Here is a 24,405-nt window from a genome sequence, read left to right on the forward strand (position 1 = left end):
AATCCGCACGTTCCTAAAACGTTCCGCATGGCTTCTTCTTTTCTTCTTGAGGTTGACCTGATTGCGGATGGTTTCCGGAAGACGCGGAAGGGTTTAGGAAGGGCAGGACATCATCAGGACATTGTCAGGACAGGGTCCCGAAGGTGTCAGGAATTCAATATCCGCGTCCAAATTTTGGTCTCGACCAAAATTTGGATGCGGACAAATTTTGATTTCCCGAACACCAGGAAGGGTTTAGGACAGCGTGCGGACACTCCCAGGAATGTCCGGACAGGTTGCGGAAGGGTCGCGGATTGCAATTATTACATTCCGCGCGTTGTCCTGACGCTGCCTTGCCCTAGTGGAAAAGGGGTATTAACCACTAGACCACAGAGACGGGTTAGAGGCTAGGGCGACCCCGATCCGATTAACCGTCAGATTTTCAGAAACTATACCAATTGTACTTTCCTTTGTCGGGTGTACATGTAGGTGGGTTTTGAACAATGACAAGCTGCCATGCCTCAGCTGGATCAAAGCTATTGCTTAGATACAGTACACGGATGCGAGAACGTATACAAATATGAGAAATTATGCATGTACAACAGCTTTGGCAACTCTTTTATTTAAACATTTTGTGAAAGAAATGGAAGAAGAGAACAATGGTAGGCGTAGCTTAAATCAAGGTTCCCAAGATTTATCTACCCTTTAGAAAAAATGGTGATGCCAAAAAAGAATATATATATATACATCACAAAGAGGTAATGCATTGTTTTAGTTCCAACAAAGTTTATTTCCAAGTCCTAATTTTCGACGCAAACCTACGTCTTCTTCAGGGATACAATAAAACTCATATATATATATATATATATATATACATATACATATAGTACAGTAATTATAGTTGTACATAATATATATATATACATGTATAATACATGTATATATATATATTATGTACAACTACAATCTAAGCAACTCACTCCACCCTATTACTGTACTATATGTATATGTATATATATATATATATATATACATATATATATAAATGAGTTTTATTGTATCCCTGAAGAAGACGTAGGTTTGCGTCGAAAATTAGGACTTGGAAATAAACTTTGTTGGAACTACAACAATGCATTACCTCTTTGCCTCTTTTATCTCATATGTGACCAACACGCGGAATGTAATATCGTCATATATATATATATATATATATATATATATATATATATGCCTTATGTGTTAATGTTAATGTATCTATAATCTAACTTTATAAATGTTCAGGAAATCATAATCAGGGACTTTCAAAATGACACTTTTTTTTACACATTTTCCAAGATTTCAAACCATCATTAAATTGCACACACGGGACTGGAGAGAAAAATTACTTTATTGTAAATTACATAGGGGTTCTTTCATATTTTTCTCGAATTCGGAAAATCGTTGTAGGAGGAAATCTTTCCTTACATACATAAGCATTTGAAACAGAAGCTCATGAGAAACTAATGATTTGGATTTTTGCTCAAACCGATACCGAAATTAAGGCTAATGTACAGCGTATCGGGTATGCCCCCTCCCCCGGGGGGGGGGGGATACTTAGAATTGGTTTGGACGGGGGTATGCGGCTGAAGGTTCAAAACCCATACCCATATTTACGGGTAATTTTGCCTAATAAGGTACCCATTATTAGGGATCTATTAAAACTTGACAAGCATTAAAATTGGAAGAGAATATGGACCCATGTTTAAGGCCAGTATCTAAAAATTTGGGCCATGGACCCATGTTTAAGGCCAGTTTCTGAAAATTTGGTGCATGTTCAGGAATTTTCCAGCATAAAACTATTTCCCATGTTAAGGGATTTCTTCCAAAAAAGCGAACCATAACAGCGGCACATCCCCGTATGCCTTATTTCATGAGTACCCCCCCCCCCGTATGCCATCCTTATGGCAATTCCACGGTTTTATTTGTTTTGCTTTCTTTCATTTCTATTAACTTTTCTTCTATGTTTTCTCCTCCCCTTTTTCCTTCTATCAATTTCTCCCCCTTTGTCGCCGCCGATGGGGGGGGGGGGGGGGGGGGTATATGTCGATATTTTTTGTGAAAAATAATAATTATGATTGCGAATTATCGTATTTATAGGCTGTGATTTGTCTCTTACTAAGAGATAAGTAGGTCGGGACTCAAGAATTAGCGTGATAATTTGTTACTAATATCCAGTGATCGTTATAAACAAATGACATCTTCTCTTTTACCTATCTCGATATTCGGTCAATAAAATTAATGCGTCGTTGTTATGTTTCTTTTTTTAAGGGGGGGGGGGTGGGCAACTGTACGTATATATCGGCAAAGGTTTATTCGATTACAAAGCCATATTAACACCAGGGAAGCATTATAATTATGACCATGCTCACTTCTTTATTCATTTGATATAACATATACAAAATAAAAAATATCGAGTAATATTGGGGAAAAAATAACATTATTAAAGAACCATTCTATTTTCCATACCAATTGTTTCAATCTGAAGAACATGTTATACCATTAAAAGAATATATTAGTGTATGATAAGGAAGAATCTATATTCCTTTTGTCATGAAAATGAAGGGGAAAGGAATAAATCGTTGTGTATAACACAACTCCAACAAACATTAAAGGGGTAAATAATTTTTATAAAAGTAAGAAAATCCTTAATGGAATGATCTCTATGTATTTCTGGCATGTGTTAGAACATCTTAAAGACGATAGATAATAGCAGTTTGCCTATCCCGCGACAGGGGCAATTCGCATAGTTGGCCTTGCACACTGAATTCTCTTAGATATCGAGGTACTACTGTTGCGACACTGTAGATACACTGATAATATGTCATCGAAGCTCTGTTCCTTCTTGTCAGATCTTAAGCATGATGATAAAATTACCAATTTAATAACCCATTTTACTTGCACCTTGTACAATTAAAGTTGACATCTTTATCATTTTTATCGAAAGGAAACAAGAATAAACCATATCGTGATTAGATTTAGGCCTAATCTGCAAAGTTATTATCTGAATATCGGCTCAGGGGTTTATTTTCAATTGGTCTAATGCCAATTCGTCCAATTACCAACTCGTCTATACTATCGCTTGGTCTACCATAAGTTCGTTTACTATCCCCATGGTCTAATTGTAATTTCGTTCACTCATCATCTCGTCTAATAACCAGTTGTTGTAATAGATATTTGGTCTATATACCATTTGGTCTAATTAGACTAAGTGTTAATTGGGCGAAATGAATGAAAATAAAAAAATATTTATTAGACCAACTGGTTATGAGACGAAATGTTCATAGACGAACTGATGATTAGACGAAGTGAATATTGGACCCAAATGGTTGCTAGACGAAATGTTGCTAGACGGAATGGCATTAGACATGTGTGGACGAGTTGGCAATAGACGAATTGGCAATTTACCAACTCAGGAATGAGGAGTGATTTGATCTTCTTTCAGTAGTTCATGTGAAACTTTCTACAGGTAATTGATAATCCTGCATCCGCGCGTTGATCATTCACAATGGCCTTTCTGGTATCACAGGCCTGATTCATTTCCCGTAGACTCGTGTGTTAAAGTGGCACTTAACAAAATCATAACAAATAAGGAGGAAATTCGAGGGTTGAATGTTTACTACCAGTGGACAGGATTTATGTCTGACATTCCATATTTGACCAGAAAAGGGTACCTCGACCGGCTCATTTTAAAAATAAATCGGCATTTATGAAGACTACACCTGACAGGATCAAATTCATCACTTGAGAGAGTAAAATGGCCCCAATTCTTCCGCCAGTAAAACAATAGTTCCAAAGTAGTGATATATCTTTCCAATTTGGAATAAAGAATTACCCTCCCTAAAATCAGTGTTAGATTGTCAATCATATTCATTCATTTTTGTCAATCAGCAATATCAAATTTAAAAATGTGTTAGCTCGAATGAATATCTTTGGCCTGCCAGTTGTTGTTAGGCCCGTGTGACCTTCTCCACCAGACATGCCAGCGAGGATCCAGGTTCAGCTTCATTGTGACGTCAGTTCTTTAAGCGTATCTTCGGTGACGTAACCCTTCAGACAATCCAGGCTGTATTTCCAGAGAAATGCCTGCTTCTCCTTGTCCCTATGGCAATGATAAAAAAGGGTGATGATGTCTTCATTATTGTTGAAGAGATTATGTTTATCCTTGAATTGATGTGATTCTTCATAAGGATACCCCCATGCCCTTTATAAAAAAGATTTGTAGTGTTATTAGAGAGTTTTCGCCAAACGAAGTACGGAGGATTGAAGAACAGAGAATGGGCCTATGCATTGCCAAATGTACCAAGAAGTGGCTTAGTCGAAAATTGGTCAACCAAAATTGAATTTACCGCCCTTTCACACGGTAAATTTTTTTCGTAATTTCAATGATAATTCCAGTGAAAAATAAGGCTAATGACGAATATTTAGCACGTGTGAAACTAAACTAGAACATGATTCGAATCACGAACGCTAATCACAGTCACGATTGCAATATGAATCATCATTACAATGATGATTCAAGATTTACGTGTGAAAAGGCCCTTAGTCCAAATTTATTCGGTTCTTCATTGTCATTTGACAGGCATATTTAATACATTTACTGTATTCTTGAACCAACCGTAGGTCGCGGGACGAAATTGAGCACCCTAAAAAATAAAAAATCCAGTGGCGGGTCTACGGGGGTGGGGGTTAATTTCCACCCCCCCCCCCTCTTTCGGCTGCCGGAAAAAAAAAATGTCCTTGATGCGCTTCGCGCTCACATCGATTGTTGAGTTATATACCCATCCTGTTCATGATTGCAAAACATACTTAGAATGTCCTGTTTTTATGTCTGAAAAAAAAATCAGCTCGCCCTTCACGCTCGCGTCAATTTTTCTAGATATATACCCATCCTGTTCATGGTTACCATGGGCGTCAATCCAAACTTGAGCATGGGGGGACACAATTATAGCAACATGCAAGCATGTCACTTTTATAGGTATACTTTCCAGATCCATTACACTTTCGTCATACTCCACCGCTATATGTATCGTATCCGTATGTCACAGGGGCGGATCCAGCCTTCGCCAATAGGGGGGGGGGCGGAATTTTGTTTCACCCACATTTTCCCCGATCGGCTGCTCGTTTTTTTTCTTTGAAGGGGTAATATATTTATATATATAATATCATAAGCCTTATTTAAAGAGTGTGAGCTTTTTGTTTATTTTATGTATTTTGTTTTAAAATTCAAATATTTTGGGCAATGTTTATGATCCTAAACGAGATGTGTATCTAACTTAATAATTGCGGCGAGCGCGAGCAGAAATTTTTAATATACGTTTTCATCTGATAAAAAAGGATTTGTTACCGGCAGCTTGTTAGCCATGAAGACGTTACATATTTCAACTATCAAATAATGCGAAGCGCGAGCTAAAAATTTTGACATTTTACCTGAAGAATGAAAAAGGTTAAGTATATAACTAAATAATTAATGCGAGCGCGAAGCGCGAGCTGAAAAATTCGAGATTCAAACCTAAAAATTGGACACTCTATTCATATTTTGTAAATCATGAAAATGGTGAGTAATTGGAAATCGGCTTCCTACATTAATAATGCGTGCGCACAAATTGTTTTATTCATTTTTGATATACGCTTTGATCTGATCTGTTAACGGCTGTTAGCCATGATGACGTTACATATTTTAACTACCAAATAATGCGAGCCCGAAGCGCGAGCTGGAAATTTTGACATTTCTACCTCAAGAATGGAAATTCTAAGCACTTTTTGTAATCGTGAAAAGGATAAGTATATAACTAAACAATTGATGCGAGCGCGAAGCGCGAGCGGAAAAATTCTGGACACTCTATTCATGATTTGTAAATCATGAAAATGAGTAATTGGAAATTTTCCTACATTAATAATGCGAGCGCAAAGCGCGAGCAGACAATTTTTTATATTGTGATCTGAAACTGGATAATGATTTAAATAGAGAACAAGCTGCGTACCTAAATAAACGCGTGTTTCAGATTTCGACCTAGAACATGTAGAATTAGGGTAATTTAAATACATTTCTTATCATGAAAATCAATAAAGCGAGCGCAAAGCGCGAGCTAAAAATATGTGATATTCCGCTCTGAAAATAATCAATTTAAGCTCTGTTTTTCAAGCACTTTGTGGGGAAATTGTGAGGTGGATATGGATCACAGTTAAACAAGAGCTGATAAGTTTCATTATTATTACTTTGAGTTTTGACATAGGACCGGGACATTATGTCATCATATGAAAATGATGACTATCTTCCTATCTCTCTTCCTAAGCATGAGAGCGCGAAATCTCTTAATATTATGGCCTGAAAACTGGACATTTAAAGCATTTTTGTAATTATGAATAAGATGCATGAGTTGATATATTTCAACAATCAATGCGAGCGGAAATCGCGAGCCGAAATTTCTGATAAACTGCATGTGATCAAATGAGGATTTTTAGTAGTTTGTTTTAGAATTAATATTGAGATAAACATAACTAACCAATCAAAATGCGAGCATGCAGCGCTAGCTGATACGTTTTCACAATCTGACCTGAATAGGGATATTTTGATAATTTTATGGAATACAGGAAAATAATAGGCACCTTACAAATCAAATTTTGCGAGCGCGCAGCGCAAGCAGAAAATGTTAATATTCAGACCATAAAACAAAAAATTGTACAGAACACTTTTTAAAAATCAAATTTGCAAATCAAACAAAATAATGAAAGTTAAATTTTCGAGCTGAAATATATATCAAGATTTGATATTTAAGCTCCATATTGAGCAAGATATGTAATAAAATCACCTAAAAGGCGATGCGAGCGCGAAGCGCGAGCAAAAGTTTTATATCCCGGCATGAAAGATTTTTTATTATTACTTCCCAAGTCTTCCCCTTATCTTATTCACTCGTCTTCCTCTTTTTATGTTTCCCTTTCTTTTTTTCTCCTCTCTTTTCCCTTCTTCTTCTCTTTTTTTCTTTCTTTCCCTTTTTTTTTGCTCCCCCCTGGATCCGCCTATGCTGTCATGCCGTGCATACCCACATGAAAAAAAACCCCACCACCCACGTGCGGGTCTCCAAGTGGGTGCTCGCGTGTACCTCGGCGTCGTACGTACAGGAACGGCTCATAGACGGCTAGCTGCGCTGCTTTTGAATACGAATTTACCCACCGTTAGTTGCATCGATAAGTTACATGACAGTTGTTTTTTTTTTCTTTATATTTTTTAAGGGGAATCAACTCTCATTTCCTTGAGAAGGTATGCACATATTCCCCTCCCCCCAGATGGTCACACTTCTTTTGTGACAAAAACATGGGGGGGGGGACATTTGATGTTGTGTCCCCCCTGAAAAAATCATGGGGGGACACGTCCCCCCCCCCCCCGTCCCCACCGATTGACGCCCATGATGGTTACATTGCTTTTAATGTCCTGTTTCATGATTAAATATAAGTATTGAATATCCTGTCTAAATATAAAAAGTCAGCTCGCGCTTCGCGCTCACATTGTTTGATTAGACACCCATCCTATTTATGATTGCAAAAAATGGTTGATCACAAATTAAACAATTAAAGGGGAGTCAAATGTTGTATAAAATGTATATTGTACAAGGAGGAAAGGGGAAAACAGAATGAGAGAAATATTCGAAGGTAAACGAATTGATCGAGGAATAAAAAAAAGTTACTTACGTCGCAAGTGGATTCTGGAGAGTGGCTGCCTTTGCGTTTTCCAAGTAAATTGCTGTCTTGCCGTCAAACTCCGGGTTGATTGCGGCGTGGATAGTTGTCAAGGCTCCGTCAAAAGTGGTTCGGGCAAGCCCTATGAGACGATAGAAACCGGGAAGCAGATTCTAAACTCTATGCATCAGGGGGGCGTTTTCATAAAGCTGTTCGTAAGTTAAGAGCGACTTTAAGAACGACTGGTGAACCTTTCTTACGCGTTAAATAATCACCAATGAATATTAATGGTGAATATCAATTTACCATAAGAAAGGATCACTAGTCGTTCATAAAGTCGCTCTTAACTTACGAACAGCTTTATGAAACAACCACATGGAGTCATAATCATGTTACTCAGATCGATAATGGAATGTGACATTCAACTCTTATTCATTGTCTGCGATTACATGAATTGCTCTGTGGGAGGTTAATTCAAAATAGTATATTTTTCTTATGACGACATACAATTTTATGATATCAATTTCGCACTGGAGTTCACATATCCTGTTCACACCTTAGGGGAAACTCTGGATCACTATGTTTTTTCGCTTACCCATATAAGTTAGTGCGCTCACTAAACCTCGCATCAACCAAGCTATCTCCTGATTATCTTTCTTTGTTATATCTGTATCTACAAGACCAGGGTGCAGCGAAAACACATCGATCCCAGATCCTTTCAACTTGTCGGCCAGTGTGAACATCTCCATAATCTAAGGATAAAGAAAAAAAATATGAGGTTTAATCGGAGGGCCAATTCTAAAAACAGTCGCCTGTTTTTTTTTTAGGTCGTTCCATCATTCTCATAAAGTAAAATGCTTATTTTCAAGCTTTAAGTATAGCGAACTACATTCAATGGGTCTACCTCAAAACATTTGTTGCAAAAACCTCCGAATCCAAGATGGCCGCCATTTTTTTTATTAGAACTTTCGAATCGATTTTGACATAAACATTCAATCGCTACAAAATTAGTGTCATATGAAAAATGAATAAGTGTCCTGCAATTTGATACTATTTATGAAGGATGAAAAGGTAATTTGGCTGAAATTGTAAGTAGAAGACTACTTTTTTAATACTTTTTCCCAAAACTTTGTATATATACTTTATTTAAGAAAAGTAAAGCAAGTTGCCTAGAAACTGATATAAAATTATCATGTAGACAATGTAGATGAAATTCAAACTGGGTTTTTTTGTTGTTGCAAACTCATTATGTCTCAAACTTGAAAACAGGCATTTTCGTAGACAATATGTATCCACATTTTCATTTTTACCCAGAACAATCTGAAGCAATCTTTGATACCTCCAAGAAAACTTGTCAATGTCATTTTTCTAACCTATCGTGACACAATGAAAACTGTTAGCATCGTCAAAGGCAACAAAAATAAATTTTGTATGATTCATAGAATACATGTAATATGCAAAAGAGGTAGTGTTTCTTCTTCCTCTTCTTCTGGGTTGATCTGCCTCCTTCAAGAATAAAGATTCTTGCAGATATGTTTACGTGATATCATCGAGTCTCCCATTCACGTATCACCGTGATGCGTGTATAATCATGTTGTAAAATAAAAGCGCACAATTTTTTTTTCTTTTTTTAATTTAGACCCCAAATCAGACTTTGATGGATTTCTAATGTTTGATTTTCTCCTTTTATTCAAATTATTTTTTTCTGTTGATTTTTCTCTTTAACTGAGTGCAAGCACGAATTTTTAATGAACAAGACGAAATTTTTATTTCCCATGAGGCCTACAAAACTTGCATCATATTGATGTATTATTTTGGCCGGACTTTTCGCATTTCCTTGGAGGAAATCCTCTACAACGCACCCATTCATTTGAAAATGCAATTCAAATCACAATGGAGAGCTTGAGAGGCTCTTGTCGAAAGATGATGGACCGGGACAGCATCGGAATCTCTTGACTCTGGGCAACGACATAATTGCAATTGTTCTTCCGCGGCAAATCTTTGGAAGATATGCTGTCCCAGTCCATTAACTTTCGACAAAATCCTCTCAGCTCCCCATTGTGATTTTAATTGCATTTTCAGAGGAATCGATGCGTTGTAGAGAGTCCTCATAGTAAAAGCGAAAAATCCCTATAGAGCGCTGCAGTGTGACGTCAGTTGCCATGGTGTCATGGCGGCCTGGTTCTAAACAGAGTCGCAGCTGACGATCGTCTGTACACATTGGTATTTGCAAATGACTTTCGCTCGTCTGAAAAAATATGTTGCAAGCGATCAAATTCCGATAGTAGCCATTTTCTCCTATGAGAAACGCACGCTTTCATTTGGCTGGTTCATATTTGTTTAGAACCTGGGGGCCGTTTCATAAAGCTGTTCGTAAGTTAAGAGCGACTTTAAGAACGACTGGTGATCCTTTCTTACGAGTAGAAACATCGCCAATGAATATGTTGGTGTATACCATTCACCACAAGAAAGGATCACCAGTCGTTCTTAGAGTCGCTCTTAACTTACGAACAGCTTTATGAAACACCCACCAGCTCAGGCCGCCATGACACCATGACAACTGACGTCATCGCTTTGGTACTCTATTGCCATATCAATCCACCTGGTACAGCTTAGTAAATCCATATTTGCTGAGTTGGTCCCTATTTAATGCCTGCAAATTATCCTCTTTCCATCGTGCACCGCGATAGGCCATTGAAGACACCAATACGATCTTAGCGTTAGGGCCCGCCGACTTCAATTCCGGAAGTAAATGAAGGGTCATGAGAAAATGCGACAAGTAATTGACTTGGAAGTGGATCTCAAAACCGTCAACTGTCTTCACTGTGCGAATGATAAATGAAAAAAAGTCAAAATTAGAATGATCAAAGAAGTCAGAGATGGATTGATATTTGGTATTATTGGGACGGACCTGGGATTTACCAAAAAGATTTAAAGCAGACGGGAACCAGTAGCCTTTTTTGCGCCATATTAAGTCCTCGTCTTGCCAGGTTTCTAACCCATAATGCAACATTCTAAGCAGTGTAGTCTTGTAAAACAGGTCACTTGATTGATTTTACCCAGATGCAAAATAAATACCGTTCCTCTCAAAATAAAAACATTGCTTCGTCTATGTAAAATCACAAGGCAATCTATTCTCCGGATTACTAATAGCTACTTCAGAATGTAGGCATAGGGCCTACCCCGTGTTGGTCAGTTCGTGTTCTCGTTACGTTACGAGGTTCTAACATGGGTGTAACAAATGCCTAGTCTACAAAAAACATACTCGATGTTGACTCTTTAATCAATTATACCATGTCTAGTGTCAAGGACGGAAATCTCTCTCCAAACGTAGGGGGACCAGGGGCTAAAAAATCTGACAAGCAAAAAATAAAAATAAAATAAAAAGGTAATCACCCAAAAAGTTTCGTCACCCCGTCCAAATTATTTCGATTTTGAATGATGTATTTCTTTCCACCTAAAATAGTAGGGGGACATTTGATATTGTGTCACCCCTACTATTTTGGGTAGGGGTGACGCGTCCCCCCTGTCCCTCCTGGGATTTCCGCCCATGTCTAGAGTGAAGACTAGCCTCCAAACTCTATGTCTGTGTCACTGAGTGCAATGGGTCTGTGCCAAATAAGAAGGTAGACGCAGTCGCAGATCATGAGAGAATACTAAATAGTCTAACTACTTCAGGCTCTGCATTCTGCACTATGCGAAAAGCAAAGGTCTGTGCCTTCAGACTAACAATTGCCCGGTTCAAACCTCTGCCTCCCGCGCGAAATATGAGCGGGGGGATATTTATTCGTTAAAGAAATATGAACTTTCGGATTACCTTCTCCTCCGTATGCCATGCCAGCGTTACACACTAGTATATGAAGAGGGGTCTTCCTGGCTTTAAATGCCTTTACGAAGTTCATCGTACTTTCTAAAGACGAGAGGTCAAGGGCCATGAATCCAATATCAAGGTCGTCGGCCTGTTGGTGATATAAGAGGAATTTTGATGACGTCATAATGATATGGACCCCAGTTGGATGAAATGTATCACAATGAATAAAGCGAGGAATAAAGGGGGATGAAATTCGAATCAAGTTTATAGGCTTTCATTACAATTGAAAAGGTTTACATTTGACGTCACAATATCGCTAATAAAAACAACCACCAAAGCAAATGCCAATGCTAATTCAATTTGCAGCTTATACATCAATGTAACCGTGTTTTTACTTTTTTTAAGTTGCCAAGATTTTTTTCTCTCAATTTGATTTTACATATTTTATTGCTATTTTACTTCATTATGGAATCATTTTATTGATTGATCTCGATGTACTGTATCTTGTTTTTATTTTTAGAGAGATGTGATGAATTTAAATTTGAATTTATTTAGATTAACAGGTATGATTTTGCGTTTTAATCATTATTGTAATGTGTTACTTTTGTTTGTTTGATAATAATGAAATTATCATTTATCAATAATAATCATTATAGCTATCATTTACTTGTTACTATATCGTTAGAAAAATGTTGTCATTGCAATTAGAATATACAGCATTGGTATCATTACTTCACTATCATACGTATCATTATGTTACCTTAATTTTGAACTTGGTTTTCTTCCCATTTGCCTTTTCCTCTTTGTGCTCATTGTGCATTCTTTCTATCGCCTAGGAGAGAGAGAGAAAAGGAAAGAAATAAAGAAAGAAAGAAAGAAAAAAAAAAGAGAGAGAGAGAAAGAAAAGAAAGAAAGAAAGAAAGAAAAAAAAAGGAGAAAGATATGCATTAAGAGAGGCTTTTATTACAAGGATGAAACAAGTATATACAACACGATATATTGTTCGGGTTTTTTTTTCCAGGAGGACGAAGGACATATCGTCGAAAAAAAATGAGGCAATAAACTGGGTATGTCTTGATTTGATTTGTTATCACTCAAGCCAATATATATATATATACAATGAAAATGACATCAATAATAATGAAGACCATTTAGACCATTCCGAGAAAAACCATGTTTTTTATTCTCACTTATTCTTACTACCCTATCATGTGAACATAAAATTGGGTATAAAAGAAATCTACCTGTCTTCAATTTTTTTCTATATATTTTTGAAAAAAAATTATCACTGTGGACCTAACCCCTTTTGCAAGCAAACTGAAATAAGTCCAGTCTCTTTTGATTAAAAAAGTGATTTTTCTTTGCCACTTTCATTCACGTTTTCATTTGAATTTCAAATTTCCTTTGGTATCATTAGAGTGACTAAAAATTTAGAGGTTCAGAGACAGAAAACGATAAAATTATGAAATATGGACCTAACCCCTCTTGACCAATGAGTTCTTCAGAAGAGTTTAGTTGCAAAAGGGGTTAGGTCCACTGCAAGAAAATATTTTTTCTGATTTTCCCATATTACAATATTCTTATACAAAACTGAATTTTCATGATACCCTACCATGAGAACATAAAATTGGGTATAAAAGAAATCTACCTGTCTTCATATTTTTTAAGAGATTCTTTTCCAAAGAAAAAATATGTGTGGACCTAACCCCTTTTGCAACTAAACTGAAATGGACCTAACCCCTTTTGAAAAAAAAGTTATTTTTCTTTGCCATTTTAGTTTACTTTTTAATAAGAATTTCAACTTTTCTTTGGTATCATCTTATAGAGCTACTAAAAATCTATACATTTAGGCATAAAAATCAAATTTGATGACAAATGGACCTAACCCCTTTTGCAAGTGAGCTCTTATATACATATATTTATATATATATATTTATACGCGATGACAAGCTATTTCTACCATGCATATCATATACAATGAAAATGACATCAATAATAATAAAGATAGTGATATGAATAATATTGATCATGCTAAAAATAATAATCTTCCCATGAAAACAAAATCAGTCCCTGTATATTTCAGAAATATATCAAACGATCCCAGGATATATTTTTGTAAATTAAAATGGTCGACCATTTTCGAGTCGCTCACAGCAACTCACACGCGTGAATCCGCTCATCAAACACCATGAGTATTCAGACACTGTCATATATGCTCATCAATTCATCAATTCATTTGTTACATAATACCATTCGAAAATAAACATTCGTGAACATTTATCGTATTATCTTTCGCCACAATACTCGTATCATATGTATAATCAAGACAATTGAGGTCAAAAGTTTACAAACCCCAGTTATATATTTTTTCTTCAAATTTCCGCATCATTGGGTATAGGTGCTCAATTAGGTTATCATCGTAATTGATATATCAAATACGCTATTTTTTTGCATTAAAAGAACGTGATGTCAGAATTAATAGAAAAATTATTTTGTTTAAACTAATTTGATTACAATTGATTGATTTATAGGGTATACATTCTTCTCTTTTAAACAAAAATAAATGATTAATGTCCGTTACAATTTGAAATGATATATGGGTATATATTGATTTTTTTTCTTCATTTTTTTGGAGGGGGGCTCTCACAGGGGGGGGGGCGGCTCTTGTCTGATGGGTCCCTAATCGACCCGCCATTGCTGGTACATAATATATTCACTTACTTCTTTCGCTTTGCTTTCAGATCGACATGCCAAAATTACCTTGGCTCCAAGTTGGGCAAACGTTTTAGCAGTATCATATCCAATTCCTGTAATCAAAGTAAAATCGAGAATGGAGAATGAAACAAAACCTTTCTTAATTTGCAAAATGTCAAACACTCGCTGTCATTTTTTTTTGGTTGTTGTTGTTGTTGAATTTCTACCATAAGCTTCGTGATTTTGCAAAGAATAAGGGAAGGTATTCATCAGATTTATTAGCGTTTTAACGGAAGTAAGTTTTGTTATTCCAAGTTTTATTCAAAGGACCTGAATAATAAATACACATGCACATACCCCCCCCCCCCCCCTCACACACACATATTTCAAACTTAGTTGGGGATATATTATATATATATATATTTATGTATATATATGTTTGTATATATAAAATGAAGAATGTTTTTGACCCGCCCGACATAACAGTAGTCAGGTCCAGATTTGAGAAAAGTAGACTGCCTTAGGCAAATCGTGTTAATGCTGAATAATACCATGGTCACATTTGCTCTACGGCGGTCGTACGGCGAGTCGAAAACAGCCGTTTCAACATTTGTTGTACCAACTACATATAGGTGGTTTGAATTAAATTAATAAAACGGCTGTTTTCGACTCGCCGTACGGCCGCCGTAGAGCAAATGTGACCAAGGTATTAACAAGTGGTTTCACATAATTCGAGGGCGCTGAGTCCAAATATGGTGTTTGCCAACTAAACCTTGCATTTAATGCTAAAATCCTCAAAATGGCAAAAACAATATGGCCGCTATTCTACACCCAGTACTGTATTTTGACCCCAAAAACTTGCAACAAAAATGTTCTTCGTACTGTGTGATCTCAGAAATAACATACTAGAAATTTATCAAAATTCGCATCCGGGAAAGGGGTTATTTTCAAAATGGCGTCTAAGATGGCCGCCATTCACTGAAAATTAACATAACCAACTCTTTATCCACCTTACACAACTATTTTTGATGCACATTCAATGGTGTAGGGGTAAAAGCTCTACTGATACAGGTAGAGTGAAAATAAGCACGCCAGGGTACCTGGTTATCCAAGATGGCGTCCAAAGTGGCTGCCATAAGCCTAAAATTTCACTGTTACCTATCTGTTACCTATTTTAGTGTCTTTAATTTGGGTTTTATTCAGTCGTGGTTTTAAGGGTCGAGTAGTAATTTGGGGCAAGTTGCAAGGAGAGTCAGCGATCCACTATGTCCAAAAATCCAAGATTGCTTTCAAATTCCAAGCCAAGGCTGTTATCTAAAAAACCCTAAAAACCGACATAGTTTGGTTAATATCTGCCTGGGAAATATGATATTGGTGTCTAATCGATGGTTTAAATAGTCAAGTAATACGTTGGAACAAGTTACAAAGAGAGTCAGTGCACTGTTAGAAAATAAAAGAAGTTCCTGCAGCAAAGTCTCGAGAACACCTGTAGTTTTACCAGATTGCGTAATCTTACAGGAATTGGTATTTGGTGTATGGAACCTTACAAATTTCCTTAAAGAAAACACTATTTTCCCCTTTTTGAACAGACCTGTTCTGTTAAATTGCAGAAAAATTCCTGTTTTATGAATTTACAGAATGATTCTGTTATTGCTTTCTGCAAAATATTCTCTCTTTTTTTTCTGTAAAATCAGGTTTTTTTTTTACGGCTCGGTGTAAAAATGGCAGAGGTAAAAATGGCAGAGGTAATAATGGCAGAGGTAAAAATGGCAGAGGTAAAAATGGCAGAGGTAATAATGGCAGAGGTCAAAATGGCAGAGGTCAAAATGGCAGAGATCAAAATGGCAGAGATCAAAATGGCAGAGGTCAAAATGGCAGAGGTCAAAATGGCAGAAGTAAAAATGGCAGAGGTCGAAATGGCAGAGGTAAAAATGGCAAAGGTAAAAATGGCAGAGGTAAAAATGGCAGAGGTGAAAATAGCAGAGGTAAAAATGGCAGAGGTAAAAATAGCAGAGGTAATAATGGCAGAGGTAATATTGGCAGAGGTAAAATGGCAGGGGTTATAATGGGAGAGGTAAAAATGACAGCTCTAGGTAAAATATGGCCAGTCTTAAACCCCCGTGCAAAGAATTGTCAAAAAGCCCCCGCATGTACATACATTAAATAAGAAGTGCATGTCATGGTTAGGCATTTCATCATCTTTATGTCTTCATCGGCCTAACAATGGTTATTTACGAATTCGTTGGAGGTGTACCGTGAACGCTTTTTAAAAAGAAATCAAACGACAGATATTTTTTCATTCAATTTATTAGGAGCAAAATGAAACTGCACTATTCTCATTCATCATTTTATAACATTCCTTTTTGTCTGGCTGTTTTTTTTTTTCTAAAGTTTTGCCAGGTTTACCGATGCAAAAATGAGGAAGAGTAGACATAAGAGAGGTAGAGAGACATAAAGGGTTAGGGGGCGGGGAAAACATAGAGAACATAGCGGGGAAAGCTTAGACGTTGAAGTTATCACGAATGATTGTGGTTAAATATTATGTCCTTATTTGTAATGTCGTCTGTACTATTCTTTTGAAATAATTGAATGACAGTTAGCATGCGTTCCCAGGCTTGGCACTGAATATGTCACTGATTATGAAAATCAATAATAATGTTGTTGACTGGTAAACCAATTTGGGGTCGATCGAGGAAGACCGTTTGGTTCAGATTCTTTGCATAAAAGAAGACCATGAAACTTTACCACTGCATCCATTATGATATAAACGCCTTGATGGTCATAACTCTTGGAAGCGGAAGTACTGTTGGGTATTTTGTACACCATAAGCAGCACCCTCTTGGTAATTAGCTTGGTATGCTAAAATGTAGAGATTTGATACGAATCTCTGTTATTTTTCAAACAGAAGAAAAAACATTGTTTATTATCTAATTGTTATTATTTTTGTTGTAATTCTTTTTCTGACCTAAAAGAACTTCATTTAGTTGAAATAATTTGTTGTGTCATTTTCCCCCTTAACCAAATCTCCTTTCATTTTGGAGTGAAAACTTTTTTTCTCGGCTTTTTAACAAACCAGCACCCCATTTTTCATTAACTTTTCAAAAGTAAGTGGTGCTCACTCAAGCAGAAATATTTTTCGACAGATATATCGTCATTTGCTTAAATGGATCTGTACCAATGTTAAAATGTGGAAAAATCTTCAGGATTTTACATACGGGGGCTTTTTGACAATTCATTGCATGGGGGTTTAAGACTGGCCATATTTTACCTAGAGCTGTCATTTTTACCTCTCCCATTATAACCCCTGCCATTATTACCTCTCCCATTATTACCTCTGCCATTATTACCTCTGCCATTTTGACCTCTGTCATTTTGACCTCTGCCATTTTTACCTCTGCCATTTTTACCTCTGCCATTTTTACCTCTGCCATTTTTACTTCTGCCATTTTTACTTCTGCCATTTTTACCTCTGCCATTTTCACCTCTGCCATTTTTAACCCTGCCATTTTTACCTCTGCCATTATTACCTCTGCCATTTTTACTTCTGCCATTTTTACTTCTGCCATTATTACCTCTGCTAATTTTACCTCTGCCATTTTCACGTCTGCCATTTTTACCTCTGCCATTATTACCTCTGCCATTTTTACCTGGCACCTTTTTTAACAGTGTGGTCCTGTATGTCCAAAAATTCAAGATGGTTTCCAAAAACGGAGTCTCAAAATGTCCGTTGTTATTTTAAAACCGACACAGTTTGTTTAATAACAGCCTAGAGAATATGATTTCGGTGTATAACCTGTGGTTCGAAGGGTCAAATATTACATTGGGACAAGTTACAAGGACAGTCAGTGGTCCCAGTATGTCAAAAAATCCAAGATGGCCTTCAAAATTGGAGTTTACAATGACTGTTGTTACCAAATAACTGACATATTGTTTCATATCCGCCTGGGGTATATGATGTTGGTGTTTAACCCATGGTTTAAAGGGTCAAGTAATACATAAGGGCAAGTTGCAAGGACAGTCAGTGGTCCACCGTGTCCAAGAATTAAAGATGGTTTCCAAAAAATGGAGTCTAATGTGGTTGTTGTTACCTAAAAGCTGACATAGTTTTGTTTGATATCTACCTGGGGTATATGATTATGGTGTATTACCTTTTCTTTAAAGGGTCAAGCAATACATCATGTACATTAGGATAAGTTACAAGGACAGTCAGTGATCCTGTATGTCCAGAAATCCAAGATGGCTTCAGAAAAGGAGTCAAAGATGGCTGCTGTTACTTAATAATGGACATAGTTCACTTAGAATTCACCTGGGAGATATGATTTTGATGTCTACCCTATGGTTTCAATGGTTAAATAATACTTTTGGATTAGTTACAATGGTATGAAGCAGTCCATTTTGCCTAAAACCTCAAAGATGGATTAAAAATGCGTCGAAAATGAGTCCCATTAAGTTAGAAATAGTCATAGCTACAGGTGTATGAGGAAAAAAACATTTGGTGTCTACGCTATTATAGTTTGAATGCTCAAATTATACATCGGGACAGGTAACAAGGATGGTCAATTTTCCTTTTTTTTCAAGAAAAAAATCCAAAGTGACTTCTAAAATTGAGTAAAAATGACTGTTGTTCCCTACTAATGAAACCTTAGAATAGTTTTAAGCACTAAAATGACGTGTCTTGAAGTACTTATCAGCTTTATAACGGTACTTTTTAGGTAAAAGTGTACCTCATTTTAAAAGTTTTTTTTCTCGGGTTTTTACAATTGTTGCACCACCGCCTAATTGTGTACATTGTAACACTTATTTTTATGAGCCTTAAAAACATAGCAGAGACACCAAAATAAAGGGATAATATAAGCTATGAAGTATTGCCATTTTTGTATCAATGGTGGCCAATTTGAATGAAATTATGCGAGCCTTCTTCAATTTGGGGACAACAGCGTATCCCTGCAATTCATCTTAACCTATATTATTGACCCTTGAAATCATGGGAAAGTTACATAATGTATTTACGTAGACAGCATATGCACTTTGCATCCATTTTTTAAAATAAACAGCAGCCATTTTTGAAGTCATCATGCATTTTTGGCAATCTGCACCACTGACAAACCTTGAAACTTTTCCAATATATATTTTTTCCCGTGGAACCATTATTTTTTCTTTTCTTTTTGGTAGACCTCAAAAATTATGTTTACCAGGTGAATGTTATATGATTTTGGACCATTTCAAAGTTACAATGTCCTTTATTGACGCCATGTTGAAAGGTCGTCTTGGAGTCTCTTACACACTCACTGACTATCTTGTAAACATGTCCTGATGCAATTTTGCCTTGAAAGCTTTTTAATATAAGGTAATTTGTTGATACTGTAGCAAGCAATAGATTATGTACTTTAATTTTTTGGAGTTGATAGTACAACAAGTGCCGTTTTGGACGCCATCTTGGATTTCCAGGTACCCTGGACATTTTTTTAACTATAGCCTCGATAAAGATTCGATGTTGACTTCACCGCCGCCAAAGTCATTGCCGCCGTCGGAAAGGCGACGTCCATATGTCTTGCTTCTGCTATGCAGGCAAGGAAAAAATCGGTGAACATTGAGTTAAAGTTATGATGTGATTTTGCCAGCATCTCCCAAAAATTATCAAACATTTTGCCTTTTTATTTGTCAGTCAACAGCTGTGAATCACGGCAGCCATCTTGGAATTAAAGATGGCTGACTATATCATAATCAATGGGATGCTTTATGTTTGCAACCCTGGGTATCAAAAATATAGCATAGACCCACATTTCTGAAATATAATCACCTGTAGAAATTGTTTAATTGGGGTAACCGCATTAAAAATGCCGCCATATTTTTTTGCCAATTTGACAATGAAAACGTTGGAATCAAATTTGGCAAACAGCATTTTTGGATTTAGCTCTCCTGAATTACCTTAAAACGATTGATAAATCAGCATTAACACAAAATGCCTAAAGAACCTTTTCTGAGCACATTTTTTTTTAATCTGGACCTGACTACAGTATGTCCCCAATCAGTCGCGGTAATTTGAATAAATGGTGAAAATCAAATGAATGATACGGTGAAATTGTTTTCGAATTCCGATGACAAAATATGACATTGAATTGTTTTTCTCAGTAACTCAAAGTAGTCAATTATGATCACATAACAACGGTAGTGTGTCGATGATCAACTGATCACATCTTAATTTCAATATTTATGTAGCATTCTAGTCTTAATACAATTTTAAGATTTTGATTTGTGACGTGCAGCTCTTCACGTGCAGCTCTTCCATTATTTCATGTAATAAATGATGCATGAATTTCAATTACCGTGAAGTTTCATGATGACTAAAAAAAAAATTCTTTCAGGAGCGGTTGTGTAATGAAATTTGTATCTTGATATAGTGATTGTACAATAAAAATTGTTTCAACTTCTTATTGATTTTTTTCACTACATAATAAATCGGGAAGGTAATTTGTACATGACATGACAAATAAAAAAAAAAAAATTTAATATAAACCTTTGTTCATCTTTTGTGTTTTGCTCAAACTTTAACCCAAATATAAATTTTTTTCTGCTACTTTAATTTGAATGATGACTAAATATATTTTTCTTTCAGGAGCGGTTGGGAAATGAAATTTGTCACTTGATATAGTGATTGTAAAACAAAAAATAGTTGCAATTTTTCATTAAATTTTTTTGGCTACATAAGATATCAGGAAGGTACTTGCACAATTAATTTTTCGTAACGGTGTTTTCACTTTCAGTTTCTTTGTTGTTCTTTTACTGAGATATCTTGTATTCTTTTTCCCCTTCTTTCATAGCGCCTTGAAACTTTCGTATAAAGCGCTTTATACATTTTGTACATTATTATTATATGACATGACAAATAAAAGCAAATGAAATTTTAATAACTTTTTTTTCATCTTTTATGTGTTTTCCTCAATTTTTAACCGATATATTGTATTTTTTTTCTGTTACTTTAATTTGTATGATGACTAAAAATTATTTCCTTTCAGGAGCGGTTGTGAAATGAAATTTTTCACTTTATATATTGATTGTACAAAAAAAAATAGTTTTATTTTTTCATTGAACTTGTACTACATAAAATATCGGGAGGGTACTTGCATATGACATGACATAAAAACAAGTGAAATTTTAATAACTTTTTTTCATCTTTTATGTGTTACCTCAAATTTTAACCGATATAGTCTATTTTTTTACATTGAATTTTTTGTCAGGGTGAACTTCCCTAATAAGAAATAAGTTTTGATATTGGACTCACCCGTGTTGGCTCCGGTTACAATGGCAGTCTTTTGGGACAGATCGACGTCTGGAACGGCGCTTTGTGATGCCAGAGTAGTCCCCATTGTGACGAAAGAAAATTGAGCACTAACAAAACGGAGAAATCAATCAAGGTAATAGCAAGTTTTCGCAATTGCAACGGAGGCAGTTCTAAAAACACAATAAATTTACATCAAATTACAATGAACTGCTGAGAAGTCTTTGTCGAAAATACTTTTTTTTTTTTTTGAGTAGATTCACGTCTTTGAAGATTTGTTTTTTCCTAGCTTTTGCACCATTCTTGCCAAATGAGGGCGCTGCTGACTCTAAATAGATATAGTTATACCAATTAAAAGACTTTTTCTTACTTTGTAATACACTTAGTTATATATCTTGAAAATTTGATGAAGTTTGATGCGGTATCCACTGAGTAAAGATGATTTAAACTCATTTGGTGAATTCGTGAGGTCTAAGAGAGGCATAATTCTCATGATTGCGCAACATTTCATATCATTCAAATACCGCAACTTTGAAGTCCCGTAGAAAAAAAATAAGCACATGAACCTATATTAGTTTTTGCATTTTCATAATGCATAGATACCAAAGTAACTCTGTGCAGAATTTGGTGAAAATGACATGGACTTCATTTTAACTGTGGAACGTCCTTAAAGGAGCATCATGTCTGTATTATAATATCACTACTTTATGACTATTTCAGTATTTCTTACCGGATGTATTAACCTTTCTTACAAATCAACAGAAATTAAAATTATGTCACACTCATATTATTTTCGGGCATGAAAAGCTAGAGTGTTAGAACTGACACCAGATGATGTCCCTAGTGGGCCACACCATTGGGTGTTAAAATAATTATGTCACACTCATATTATTTTAGGGCATGAAAAACTAGAGTGTTAGAACTGACACCAGATGATGTCCCTATATAGTGGGCCACACCATTGGGTGTTAAAATAACACCCTGGAGATTTAACATAAACACCAGGGTGTAAAGGTAGCAACCAAATCTGTTGCAATAATACCCAAAGGCCTTACAGGTTTTATCACCAAATGTTATCAACAGAGTAAATTGACTGGTGCTCCCCATCCCTATATACGTACACCAATTAACACCAGAGTTTTTGCTTTGACGGTTTACAGTGGTACATGGTCATAGAAATATCATAGAGCCAAGAGACAATTTAAAATGCTACAGAATTGTACTTATACTAGATGAAACGTTTTATTCTGTCACTTATATTATATCTCACGAAAATATATGGTTATTGTTTTTTTTCTTATACACCAAACCCACACACAAAAATAAAACACAAAATATTGGACTTACCCTTTCCTTATTAACACGCTTGTGAATACGTCTGGGTTATGTTCCTATTATGTCTGTTATACCAATAATCCCTCTTTTCGAAGATGTCTCCACGCAAAAATGATTCACAAAGGCTAGATAATAACTGGAATAGGCAGTTATCCAGGAGTGCGGGTGGGGGTGTGTCCCTCTCAATATACATATACTTATTTGAGTTATTTTCGTGCAGAAGGAATTCACAAGGCTTGATGTGCCCCCCCCCCCCCCCGCCACTCGCTATATAATCAAATCTGTTGCAATAATACCCAAAGGCCTTATAGGTGTTATCACCAAATGTTATCAACAGAGTAAAATGACTGGTGCTCCCCATCCCTATATATGTACACCAATTAACACCAGAGTTTTTGCTTTGACGGTTTACAGTGGTACATGGTCATAGAAATATCATAGAGCCAAGAGACAATTTAAAATGCTACAAAGGCTAGATAACAACTGGAATGTCTCGCTGATGATCAGGGAATATCTGCACCAGCATATAGGCAGTTACCCGGGAGTGAGGGTGGGGGTGTGTCCCTTTCAATATGGACATATATTTATTTGAGTTATTTTCGTGCAGAAGGAATTCACAAGGCTTGAATGCCCCCCCCCCCCGCCTCGCTTTATGAAATTCCCGTCACTATATACCGATCTCACCCCCCCCCCCCCTTTCCCGGACCAAGGTTTTCACACTTCTCTTTTTTTCCCTTAACCCCGGGAAATTGGTGGGGCTAAGGGGGGTCTTAGCCCCACCAATTTCCCGGGGTTAAATAAGCTTAGCCCACTTCGTTTTCACACTACGTTTTAGCAAAGTGGGCTAGCACGGTAAATAGTACGGTACTATCTGGCCCTGCAAAAAAGCAGGGTTAGCCGGCTTATTGTGGTGCTAGCACCACAATTGCGGTGCTAAGAGATGCAGTGTGAAACGAAACAGGGCTAAGCAAAAGTGGGGCTAAGCATTAGCCAATCACAGAAGTCGAAATTGCACATTAATCGCGCTCTGTATGGTAAAATCATCAATATTTATGAGCTGTGTGATTGCCCGGGGTTAAGGCGTTAACCCTGGCTAAGCAAATAGTACGGGGTTAAGAAAGACAGTGTGAATCGAAAAAAAGATTGTATGGGGTTAAGGATAGTCCGGGGTTAAGGATAGTATGGGGTTAAGGAAATGCAGTGTGAAAAGCATATAAGGGGCTTTCACAATTGCTAGTGCGATCGTTTACGATCATTCGGTCACAATACATGTTCCACACAATCGCAACGGTTGTACGCAGTCGCACCATCAATTGTGAAAGGGGCTAAAGTTATCATCCTTTGAAATCAGAGTTTATATATTTTCGAGCATGATGTCCACCATGTAAAGTCACCCCCCCCCCCTCGGGTTCCTACTAAATGTGGACTAACTGACTGGACTTTGAATCGGACAAACAGCATTATAAAATGGTGATACCAGGGAATGGTCAACGGTTCCCTGGATGTACACAACGATTATGCGGAAGGAAGTCATGCATGCAGTGAATGTGCAAATCTCGTTATTGTGTGATTCGAAAAAAAATCGTTTTAATCT

General features: G+C 36.5%; 1 protein-coding gene across 1 annotated transcript; it reads right to left on the minus strand.

Moving 5' to 3' along the window:
• Positions 1–2,367: 2,367 nt before the first annotated feature.
• Positions 2,368–23,301, minus strand: LOC129263037 (dehydrogenase/reductase SDR family member on chromosome X-like). The gene is made up of 9 exons (XM_064100734.1): positions 22,824–23,301; positions 21,480–21,586; positions 14,225–14,310; positions 12,264–12,335; positions 11,510–11,651; positions 10,295–10,515; positions 8,288–8,444; positions 7,705–7,834; positions 2,368–4,117 (listed from the first exon to the last, which is right to left on the minus strand). Exons 2-9 carry the CDS (start codon positions 21,562–21,564, stop codon positions 4,021–4,023), a joined length of 990 nt encoding a protein of 329 aa, XP_063956804.1. The 5' UTR covers positions 21,565–21,586; positions 22,824–23,301; the 3' UTR covers positions 2,368–4,020.
• Positions 23,302–24,405: the final 1,104 nt, after the last annotated feature.

This window comes from Lytechinus pictus, chromosome 6 (genome assembly GCF_037042905.1).
Source record: "Lytechinus pictus isolate F3 Inbred chromosome 6, Lp3.0, whole genome shotgun sequence".
Lineage (NCBI taxonomy): Eukaryota > Metazoa > Echinodermata > Echinoidea > Temnopleuroida > Toxopneustidae > Lytechinus > Lytechinus pictus.